Raw genomic sequence first — 12,549 nt, forward strand, 5'->3', positions numbered from 1 at the left:
TTAAGCGGATTTCTTAATCGCTCAAATATCCGCACAAAGCACAAACGACTTACCAAGCGATTTATTTAAATCGTTCAATTATCCGCACAAGGGTCAAACGATTTAGCACTTAATCCAATCACGACTTGACCGGTTTATTCTAATCCGATCAAATCCAATTCACACAAAAAAATACAAGTCTATACCGTACAAGCTTTAAGCGATAAACAGACTAAATCGACTAAGAGTTAATCGGACTTAAACTCAACCAAAAACACAAATTTCACACTTTTTACCAAAATTTTGGATCAAAACATGAAAATTTATGAATTTTGAAGAACATTCAACAATATTTGTAAACTCAAAAATCGATCAAATCATGTTCAAAACTTGTTTAAAAATCAAAAATATTGTGAATTAAACTTGTTCAAAATCAGATTGCGAATCTAGCAATGCATATAAAATCGATTAACAATCAAAATTCAACCAAAAAATGATCAAAAACAGATCCTGAACGAAGAACAGTTATGAACAGATATGAACATATGAAGATTCAGATCGAAAATCCACTAAAATTCGTGCAAATTCGTGTAAATTTGTTTAATCATCTAATCAAAACTGCTGCAGTCCACTCTGATACCAATTGTGATTCCCAAAATCATAYAAACATGATTAAGATCTTCAAGAAATAAGATGAAGAGAGAGTAGATCACCAAAAGTCTCTTGATTGATTGAGAGAGAAATTACAAGGCTAATTTCATATTACAATTGCTAATGACTTGCTGATGACAATTACAAAGGAAACTACTATTTATAATAAGGAAGGAATAAAACTACAATATTACAAAACATGTAAAATATGGAGAACTTGAATACAACAATAACGCGCATACTCGAACCCAACATATAGGATCAACAATCTTAAATGTATTTCTTGAGAGAAAAGATTACAACACTAATCAGATTAATTGTAGAACTTAATGACAATTAAGAAGCTAATCACTATTTATACTAAGAAAACAGTAAATGCCTAACTATTACAAAGCATTACAAAAGGGAGAACTTGAATACAACATTAACGCACATACTTGAACCCAACAATCTCCCCCTTTGGATTCAAGTTCGAACTCTTGTAAATCTTGTCTTTCTGAGTCCAAGCAGTTTCTCCAGCCTCCTCAAAGCATTCCGATATTGTATTTTCTCCTCAAGTAAGTTCAAGGCATTAATCAACAAATACCTATCTTTCGGACTCATCCTCTCCGATTCTGCAGCTTTATCATTATTAACTCTTCTTGTATCCAGCGCCCGTCTCACCATTCGAATAGTACCATCAGAAAATTTATTAAGCTCGTTGAACCTCATAAACTTCTTTATCCGATCCTCGGCATCGTATATCACCCCGAACTCCGGTTGTTCAAGAATCATGTAAAACGGATAAGCTTCAATGTCTTCTAGATCTTGATTAGGTCTCTTCAGATTAATAATTCTTTGATTATCTTCAAGAACCATCTGAACATCAATGACCATAGACACCTTGACATGACTCCGCATAAACCTTTTGATTGCATTGAGAGCCACAAGAACTCCTTCTTTTCTGTTCGTCATATTTCGGATTTTGTGGTAAATATACTCCAGATCTTCTAAATACAAGTTTGAGAAGTCAGCTTCACTAAATATCCAGACCTTACCATCTTGTCGTGTCACTCTGAATACCGGATACCAGACTCTGAGAAGTCTTTAAGCATCAATTTGTTTTATTGACACAACTCGATGTTTGGTCCTAACTTGGCTGATAGGGAGACGCTTGGTTTTGAGGAAGTGCTTATACTCCAGACGATAATCTTTGGTTTTCTTATGGATACAAAGGATCTTATCAGCACTTAGAGCTTTTCGATGCTGGAGGAAGATGCCAAAATAGATATCTTCAAGATAAGGTTCCCTGATTCTTGCCCTGTCATAGCCTGGAAAGTATGCACGAATTTCGAATGGCACGTAATTCTTTGTAAAAATCTCGGTCGGATCAAATGGCTCTCTAGGAGTATCGGATGCACCAGCTTCAACTGTAGTGGAGGGTTCCGGCAATGTCTGACGATCACCCTGAAATGGGAATACTGGTCTTCTTCATTGATGTCAGCTTCAAAGTCAAAATATAACCCAGATGATTCGTCAATATTTTCTATATCTTCTCCGAAATCCTGTTCTTCATCCAGTACAGTAGCAAAAACATCATTAAAACCAACATTGGCAGACAAATCCATCGATCGAGCCAATGGTTGAAAAGCCAAATGTCCAAATCATAAACGTTTAGAAAATAATCTTCAAGATGAAGATCAAGAACAAGAGTAGAGAGAATTTTCACCAATCTTAAATGTATTTCTTGAGAGAAAAGATTACATCACTAATCAGATTAATCGCAGAAATTAATAACAATTAAGAAGCTAATCACTATTTATACTAAGAAAACTGTAAATGCCTAACTATTACAAAGCATTATAAAAGGGAGAACTTGAATACAACATTAACGCACATACTTGAACGCAACACCCCTTGTAGCCAAGGAGGTTCAAATGCGGTGACTCCGGGCTATCTGCAAAGCAGGTGGTCGCCCTGGGATTAGTCGGCTCGCATAGCGGGTTGGATATCCAGGTTAATAAAAAAAATACTATTAAACTAGTATAAAAGAGACTCAATTGGACATGTTGGGCAAATGAAATAACCTAAAAGAGTAAGAAAATAGATGTAATAGGGTTGATAAATTAACACTTACCAAAAGGCAAGACCATCTGGTCTAGTATTTTCAGATTAGTGCTTGCTGGGACTGTCTACCATGTTTGGTAGGAAAGAAATAATCGTATCTTCAAAAATAAAAGAAGATCTTATGACATGATGGTCAAGACCATCTCTGATGATGTACGGTCTAGGCTGATTTTGCCTTCCCCGAACATTGTCTAGGCTAGACTTGTTTGGAACCTTCTCTAGTGATAGGTCCGTCTCTTCTTTCCTTTCCTCTTTCCTCCTCCTCTCTTTGTTCTGAGTTTTGCTTCTTTCCGGTGGTTGCTTCGGTTTAGCTTACTGTCATGTGCTGACCTTGGTTTTTATCTTCTCTCTTTTTATTAAAAAAATGTTTCAATAATTTTTTCTTGATTGAACAAGACTCCCCTTCTATACAAAAAAAAAAAAAAAACAAATATCATATTAAACAAAGGTTGATTAGTAATATTTTAGTTTATATCTCATTCTTGTCCATCTATTTTGATGAATGCAAAAATAGCCTTCTTTGTCTTGTTGCATGTTAGGCGAAACGGTGGGATTGTGAGTTCTTTCCACTCCCATATTGAGCCAAACATGAGACGGTGAGTTTCATCCCGTCTATGAAATATTGAGACAAACATAAGACAGTGAGTTCCCTCCCGTCTATGAAGCTTGAAAGAATAAAAATCGCACAGGGTTGGCTCAGCTGAGGATTGGGCCAAACGGCAATTCAATGACAATAAAGATGAAAAAAGTTGTGTAGTAATTGCAGACAACAAATGGCGAAGGGCAGGTGAAATGAAACATCATTATCTTGAAACACATGAAAGTTGCTTCTCAAAAAGCAAAAGCAAAAGCTAAAGCAAATCATAATTACAACACCAGTCATCCAAATCCAACCAACACATTCATTCAACTAATTCTCATGCCTCAATCTGATTCATGAACACGATCCGGGTCCGGGTTTGAAACACCATCTCCGCCTTTTATCAAGCTCACCCGACGCAGCTCCTCAATCCGGCTCATGGCCTCTGCCATTGTGGGCCGGTTATCAGGGTACTGAGCCGCACAATCTATTGCGAGCTGCAACAGTTGCACCATTTCCTCCTCCACATTCTGATACCTCAATAGCTCGAGATCAAACACCTCGGATGTCCACTCTTCCTTTACCGTCGACTGCACCCATCTCGGCAGGTCAACCCCTTCTTCATTTAACAGGGCATGAGTCGGGGCCTTTCCGGTTAGAAGTTCCAAAAGCAACACACCAAAGCTGTAAACATCTGCTTTTTGGGAGACTCTTCGAGGGTCTGTAACCTCTGGTGCACGATATCCAGCCACGCGGTTCGGGGTTGAAGGGAGACCAACGAGATGGGCTAGACCAAAATCGGATATACGGGCGTCATAAGATTTGGAAAGGAGGATGTTTGACGATTTGATGTTCCCATGGGAGACATCATGACCGTGACTGTGCAAGTAATCGATGCCACGGGCAGTTCCAAGAGCAATGCTGGACCGTATTTCCCAGTTCAATGGTGTCCTACTACCACCTTTGTTTCCTGAAAGACAGCATACATCCAACAACCACAATCAAAATACTTCACTTTCGAATTTGATCATTTATCAAAAATATTATCAATCATGTTGATCGATCCCATCAGAAACGAACCGGAAAAAAGGCTTTCTTGGTCCAGCAAAATCGACATTTGACTTGCTTGAAATGGAAAAGCTTTTCACTTCAAATAGGAATGGTTTGGTTGCTAGTAACAGACTATACCCTACATTAACCTATCATATAATTTACTAAAATAGAAAACTTTTGGAAAACAAACTTGAAAACAACTATGCCAGATTCAAACATCAAAAGTGTCATATTCAAATATTTTGTGGACTCTTTTAACTTTGGGACGATTTTTTTTTTTATTAACCTAGATATCCAACTCGCTATGCAAGCCGACTAATTACAGGGCGACCACCTGCTTTGCAGATAACAACCTGGATATCCAACTCGCAACGTGAGCCGACCAATCACAGGGCGACCACCTGCTTTGCAGATAGCCCGGAGTCACCGCATTTGAACCTCCGTGGCTACAAGGGGATTTTTATTCCTCCTTGGATTTGAACCTGGGACCTATAGGTACTTTTGACCTTTGGAGCCAAGATCAAACCAATGAGGCACCACCCTTGTGGTTACTTTGGGACGATTTTTGATTCATCATGCTTGGCTTTCTTCTGAAAACAGCCATCATGCTAAACACAAATGGTTTTGGACATTTGTGAAAACAGCCATCATGCTAAACACAAATGGTTTTGGACATTGGAAGTGTATATGCCAAAAAAAGCCAAAATCTGTTGTCCAAAATCATTCATTCTTGCAAAATGTATGGTTTTTTTTGTGTTTTCATAAGATCAATGGTTAGTCTAAAACAAATAGAATGGTTAAATAAGTCGATCAAAGAGAAGAAATGATTAGAATTGAAACCCAATTGCCAATGAAAAGGGGGTAAATTTGGTGGCATCAAGCCACGGGATGTTAATCTGCGTAACAGGTCCGGGGGCTGTTAATAGAAACCGGGGCCTGGGATTAGAAAACCCGCCCCATCCCCACCTATTGCCATGATCAAGACTCCTCAATTTTTGACATTACAGTTTGCAAGAATGAATGATTTTGGATTAACTAAGGGAATGTAAATACCAACCATAAAATAGACCAACTTTTGGCCAAAATCACTGGTCTTTTTGTAGAGCATAGAGTTTGATTTTGTGTCTTCACAAAGATCAGTGGTTTTTTGCAATAAAATGTCAAATACTATGGTAATAGAAGGCAATTAAAGAGGACAGTTGGCAAGAATTGAAACCCAATTGCCATTAAAACGTTCTTAGCATTTGCAGTTTGCAGATAGATTGTTTTAGCAGCCAGAAAACCATTTTCTTCACTTTGTTGCAAAACAACCATCATACTAACAAAAATGCCAAAAAAGAAAAAAACACAAGGGTAGCAATTGTTTGTGTTCTTTGACCAAAAAGTTAACAAAATAGAACGGTGGGTTTAAAGTGGCAGGTTCAGTTGATGAATGACAATCGAAGATAATTGAATACTAAGATGGCAAGAGAAGAAATTAAACCATGGAGAAGTGCAGATAGGCTTCCCATTGGCATATAATCATAGACAAGAAGCTTCTCTTCTTTGCTGTAATAGTAAGCTCTGAGTGGAACCAAATTCTCATGATCCATTGCACCCACAGATTCCATTTTTTCTCTGAATTCTGATTCAGAAACTGTAACATCCTTCAATCTCTTCACCGCCACCATCATCCCGGCCTCCAGCACCGCCTTGTACGCCGTCCCAAATGTCCCTTTACCAAGAACTTCTGCAGAAGCTCGTAGCAAATCCTCCAAATCAAATATGGTGGACGAGTTTCTAAAAAACACCAGCTTTTTGTTACCAGTGGCATCTCCACCTCCACCGGTGTTTGCACCCGCCGTGGAAGAGGTTGTCATCGCCGCCGCAGCTGCTGCAGCGACGGAGAATCCATTGCTACCCATGCCAGACCCTGTGAGCGGTTTCTCCCCGAGAACCTCTGCATCGGCGAGTTTCTTGGCACCAATGTCTATTGAACTCGTTTTCTTAGTGGTTCTCTTTCGACAAAGTATGTATAGTAGTAGGAGGACAACGACAAGCCCCAGTACAGATCCGACTACGATTCCAGCAATGGCGCCGCCGGATAAGCGATTCTTCTTCTTCCTGTTCCTGGTAAGATCTACTGACACTGCCGGAGGAACATCCTCTTTTCTAGGGCAAGATTGGTCTAGGGGAGAACCGCAAAGGGAATTTCCGACAAACGATTCCTTAGGGTTTGATTGGAGACTTTTAGGAACAGAGCCATTGAGGTTGTTAAATGAGACATTAAACTGTTCCAAATTGGGTATTTTGAGCTCCGGCAGAGACCCATAAAACTGGTTGTTCTCGAGGTAGAGTGTTCTTAACCGAGTGAAATTGTTGAACCCAGTTGAAATCTCACCGGATAAATTATTCCCAGCAAGGTTTAATCTAACAAGATCACGTAAACTACTGAAAATTTTCTCCGGGAAGTTGCCGGAGAAACGATTACCTTGGAGATACAGGTTACGTAAATTAACACAAGAAGAGAGATCGGAAGGGAGAGGGCCGGAGAGTGCGTTGAAACGGAGACTAAGGGTTCGAAGCTGAGTCAAGTTACCGAAAATGCCGACCGGAAGCTGGCCGGATAATGAGACACCAGGGAGGTGGAGGGCGGTGACGTGGTTAATGGTGTTATCACATTGTACACCGGCCCAATTACATGGATTTTGTTGGGTGGTGGTCCAGAAGAGAGTACGGCCGCCAACGGCGGAGCGGAGAGAAAGGAGAGCAGCTCTGTCGGACGTCAGATCTGTCATGATTCCGTCGGGTAGAAGGAGCAAAATGTGAAAGGAAACGAGCAACATTATTGCGGTTACAGAGTGAATCACCATTTTTTTGAAAATTTGTGAAAATGAACAGAAAATTTGGGAAAAATGGGAGATGGGTTATGTGAATGAAGGGTTGAATTTTCAAAGACTCGTGTTGTTCATCGTCATTCGGCGACTTAACTCTGCTTTCATCATCATCATCACTCGAAAGCAGCAGAGAGAGAGAGAGAGAGAGACAGGCTGTAAACCCTACGCTGTTTACTCTTGAGTCAAATATAGTCTCTCCCCACCGCTCACCGTGACTATTACAAGATTGTCGCTTCAAAGTTTAAACACAAAACCCCAAACCCCCAAAAAAAACATAAACAATGAAGAGAGAGACCTAAATGCATTTAAAATGGTGGGTTAAATGCATCATGTAGATTATCTATAGTATATTATAAGATATTTGATAAAATAAATTAAAAATTATTTTTTATATATAAAATATTATTTATTAATATATTATTTAAAATTAAAAATTACAAATAAACCGTAGATAAGTACAATTTATTAAAGCCTTTATGTTTGAATTCGTATAAATAACTGTAGATAAACATAGTCAAATACAAGATAAACATTTATTTTAAATATAAAAAATCTAAAATATAATTAGAATAATTATTAAATTCTAACAAAATAATTAATCATTATCCTTATAAAAATTATATTATTAAATTAAAAATAAATTACTTTCTTATTAAATTTAAATTAAATTATAATAAAAAAATAAATTAAAAAATTACAAAAAACTTTTAAATAGTTAATTTAATACTAATATTGTTATATTTATTTTCAAAATTTTATGATATTTTTAAATTTATATTCTATTAAAAAATTAAAAACGTTATCCCTTTCTCAAACCACATAAAAACCGTATTAAAATATTTACAGAGACTGAACAAAACAAAACACTAAAATCGAGATATGTTTTGATATATTGTACAAGTACTCTTTAATGTATTGTAAATACATATATACTTTTCTTTTTCATACATATTAGTATCAAAAGTTATTTTTTATATTTTCAATAAATAATTTAACATAATTTTAATATTAAAATTATATATATATATATATATATATATATATCATCCGTGTTTAAAGTAAAGTATTTTAAATATTGATGTTATTATAAGTAAAAAGTTCAATTTTTTTTTAATTATTGATAATTTAAAAAGTGTTTATAATGCATCAACATATTTTGAGTTTTTGTATGATGATTTTGTTTTTATTTTGAGAGGAGTGCTAGCAAGCGAAGTTTCGACACAAAAATAATATTATCAAGTTTGAATTTGATTCGAGTTTGAATTACTTTTTCTCAATAGGGTTCGAGCTCATATATTTTTTTGAAAATTTGAGTTCGAACTTGATGCTTGTTTATGGGTTCGAACTCGAGATCACTTAGCTCGACCTCATTAATTGTGTACATTGATTACATGATTTAAGAACATGTTTGACTCGAAAAAATATACGTTCGAATGGCTCAGCTCGAAAAACTAATCAAGCTTTAGGATGAGTCAAACATTGGTGGTATGGAGCTTGACTTTTTTAAGTTAACGAGTTTTAATGTGTGTTTAAGATTGACTCGAGATCAACAATTATTGGCTCGAGCTTGAGATCAACGAACTCGAGCTTAAGTAGCTCGTTAAAAGTTCAACTGGTTCACACCTATACGTATTAGTGTATCACATTGAAAAAACGTATGAGACCCACGATAAGAACGTTTTTATAAGTGACTACTATCGAAGAATTTATGTAGGTTCTTAATTTTTTAAGTAGACAAATATATGACAAAATATAAAAAGTAGGTTATTATTAGTAACTCAATCGAAGATGCTCTACTCTTTATATTGGAGGTATGATCTAAATTTATATCTTTTAAATAAATGAAAATTGAATTAAAATAAAATAAAATCAACTTAATTTAATTTTTATTTTAGAAAATCAATTTTTAAAATTATCATTTAAAATTCTAATAGCAAAGTTTATGTTTATTTAAGTTGTGGTTAATCTCTTAACCTAATAATAATATCTTCACATGAGTATTTTACCAACTAAGATTCAGTATTAGGATTGTTTAGAAAGAAAAAAAAACTGCATAAACAAATAACTACATAAAAAGAATTATTTTAAAACCAAACTTCCTTATCATATTTGAAATAAAAATAACTAAAAATATATATTCCATTTAGCTAGTCAAGTTCACATATTAATAAATTGATCAGCTAAAATCTTAGATATCTTCAATTCAATTAAAAAATCAATACACTAAACAAAGCAGCCTACTAAAATCTCACATATTTTTATTCCAAAAGAGAAGGAGGCATTAGAAAAATGAGTGACACTACTATTTAAATAACCCAGGTTTTGGGAAGATTTCTCTATCGCATCTCTCAATTCTTTATTTCTTCAAATAACATGTAAAAAATATATCAGGTAAATATCCATTTTATTATTCAGATAAGTATAAAAAATACTTACCCTCCTTAAAATTAAACCAGATAAAATTCAAACACTCTCCTTGAATTATTGTCATATTAAAAGACTGTTGAACTCATATCTCTCAATAACACTAATAATAAAGTTAACAATAACCAAATTATAGTGTTTTAATGAACAAAATGATAAACACTCAAGAACAATGTATGAACATTCAAAGAACAATCTTGAGTGCCAATAATTTCACTTTATTCAATAATAATATGGCAACGTAAAAGCGGCGATTTTTTACAATAGGCCTAATCACCTATTTATACTAGTAGGCTAATTAGAAGATAATTATCTAGCGAAACTATTTAGCTAATCTTCTACTAACTGATAAAGTTTATCTAAAGTATGGATAAGCTATAAGTCAAGATAAACTTGAAATCCAGCTGTCGATTTGTTATCTCCAGTTGTCTTCCATAGGATGTTAATTCAACCTTATCTTCATATCTTCATTGCATGCCTCTGGTTGAACTGCTGAAGAAAACTCCAAGTGTTGTTGACCAGAGGGGTGATGAAAATGCTCTTTCCATCGCATCTCTGGTTGATTCATCGACCCTCTCGTTGTTCTCCAGACTTAATCAATTCTGCCTTAATGTCTTCATCGGTCTTTTGGTTCTTCATTACTTTTACACTTATGAATCATAGGGCCTAACAAAGACTATTTGAGATAAAACCATTATAATCCCTTGAAACAGATAAGCTCAGTTTCTGAACTGAGTTGTTTAGAAGCTATCATGAAGAACAGGTCATGAAATGATCTGTTCAGAAACTATAATGGCACTTCATACACTCCCCTTCAAACCAAGTATCAGTCTATCATGTGATTGAGTATCTGAATTTTCATATTTTGGTACCCATATTTTCATGGGTCCTAATTTGTTAGCATTGGTTTGGGGTATATTGTATGTACCATACCATCTGTTTCGATCAGATATTTTCACTTTAGAAATCTTCATAAGGAAGCCAAATATGCAATAAGTATCATACCAATTATTATCATACTTGTTATTCACATACCAGTTATTGTCATACCAGCTATCATCATATTTGGTATTTCCATTCCAACTGTTTCCATGATAGCTGTTAGCATACTTACCATTGCCATATCAGCTTTTGGCTTTCTTCTTGTTTACAAAGTCATTTGTTCCACAAGTTGAACAAAAAATAGTTTTCTTGCTAAGACTGATTAGCTGATTAGTATATTCAACAACACAAGGTAAAGTAGTCTTAGAAAGAAATGATTTTTCATCACACATAAAATTTTGAAAAGACTTACCATCAGTGTCTTCTGTATCAGATTTCTTCATTCTTATCATTTCTTGATTAAATCTATTAACCATTTCAATTGCACAGTTCTTGCTTCCACTCAAACTCTGTTTTACTGTGTTTATTGATACTTAAGAGGAATATGGGTTTCTACAAGAAGTCACAATAAACACTAAAGTACAGGTTCTAAACTGAAATGTTTAGAAGCTAAACAACTGAAGTTGGACTTATAGATTTATTTATCTAGAAGTCCGCACAAAAATCACTTTGGAACATATGGGTTAGTATCAAACAAATTAGTAGATATCACTTTAACGCGTCATTCATAACTTTTCTTCGAACCCATTTCCAAACAAACTTCACATCCACAAAGTATGGTTCTTCCTTATTTTGAATAATTTTCTTTTGAACAATTTTCTTTATAGCATATGAACCATAAGCATATTTGATTTATTGTGAAAGATCTGATAAAAAATTGAACTTCTTCGATATGATAACTGAGTTCTGGTTATCACTCGAGGTAATTATTATGTGGTTATTTGATATGTTATTACATGAATATGTGATAAATTATTATATTTGATCATGTGAATACATGCTTACATAAGATTAATATGTGAGTGTGTATATTTTATGCATGAAAATATATCAGGTTTTATATAAATGCATGTATGTGTGCATGTGTTATGTGGTATAACTTACTTGCATGCATGGGGTTTCTAGGAAAATGCAAGTTCACCCGTCTTCCATTGCATGAGGTGAGTGTTTTTTCAAACATCCTTTACATATGATTTTATTATTGGTTTATCGTTTGATATGTTGAAATTACTACATTGTTCTTGAAAATCTTCATTGACCGATTAGGACTCATCTCCGGCCACAATGTTCACCGGATTGGAGTAAGCCTGGTCACAATGTTGATCGAATTTGAATGTGATGAATTTGTACGCGGACATACTGTTGTCCGGATAGGAGGAGGGGTGTCCAACCACAGTATTGTCGGGATAGGGTGTGTCCGGTCACTATTGACCGATGAGGATTTTATGCTCGGATACTATGTTGTCAAGAGAAGGTATGACCGAATTGTCTTGTGTTTTGTTGTCTGGATGGAGAGTCCGGCGAAGTCTGTCTGGACATATGTTGTCCGGATACAAGCTGTCCGTTCAAGTTAGATTTATTTTGGTAATATAAGAAATATTTGTTTCTTTCTAAACAGTTGAAGTAATATAATATTTTAAGAAATAAAGGGTTTTGAATTCAGGAAGTGGATTAAAGAATTAATAGTTCTAGATTTTCAAAGTTTTGATATAAAAAACTGTTTTAAAACTATTACTGGCTAAAACTATAGATGATGTTCGTTAAGGACGGTTGTGACTTCGTCTGCCCTTTTTGGAAATAATCTATGGATTTTGGTGAGAAAATAACGGTGGCATATTAAGGAGAAGTGTACCATAGGATAAGGGAGGCATATCAGGGAGAAGTGTACCTTCGGATATAAGGGTGGCATATCAAGGAGAGGTGTACTTTTGGATATAAGGGTGGCATTTGTGTGTGTATTGTTACATCTCAAACTGTTATATCCTTTAAGATTAAAAT

The 12,549-nt window shown here is 35.2% G+C and overlaps 1 protein-coding gene across 1 annotated transcript; it reads right to left on the reverse strand.

Annotated features, from left to right (window-relative positions):
* Positions 1 to 3,511: 3,511 nt before the first annotated feature.
* On the reverse strand, positions 3,512 to 7,377 carry LOC112524697 (probable inactive receptor kinase At1g48480). Its single transcript, XM_025134643.1, has 2 exons — positions 5,853 to 7,377; positions 3,512 to 4,286 (listed from the first exon to the last, which is right to left on the reverse strand). The coding sequence occupies exons 1-2, from the start codon at positions 7,219 to 7,221 to the stop codon at positions 3,661 to 3,663; spliced, it is 1,995 nt and encodes a 664-aa protein (XP_024990411.1). The 5' UTR covers positions 7,222 to 7,377; the 3' UTR covers positions 3,512 to 3,660.
* Between the last annotated feature and the right edge of the window lie 5,172 nt (positions 7,378 to 12,549).

Source organism: Cynara cardunculus, assembly GCF_001531365.2.
Source record: "Cynara cardunculus var. scolymus isolate 2C chromosome LG 13, CcrdV1, whole genome shotgun sequence".
NCBI lineage: Eukaryota > Viridiplantae > Streptophyta > Magnoliopsida > Asterales > Asteraceae > Cynara > Cynara cardunculus.

Coding starts and splice junctions, on each gene's coding strand:
- LOC112524697 (XM_025134643.1), bottom strand. CDS start 7,221: ATGGTGATTCACTCTGTAACCGCAATAATGTTGCTCGTTTCCTTTCAC. Junction 4,287..5,852: donor CCTATCTGCACTTCTCCATG/GTTTAATTTCTT, acceptor GCTGTCTTTCAG/GAAACAAAGGTGGTAGTAGG.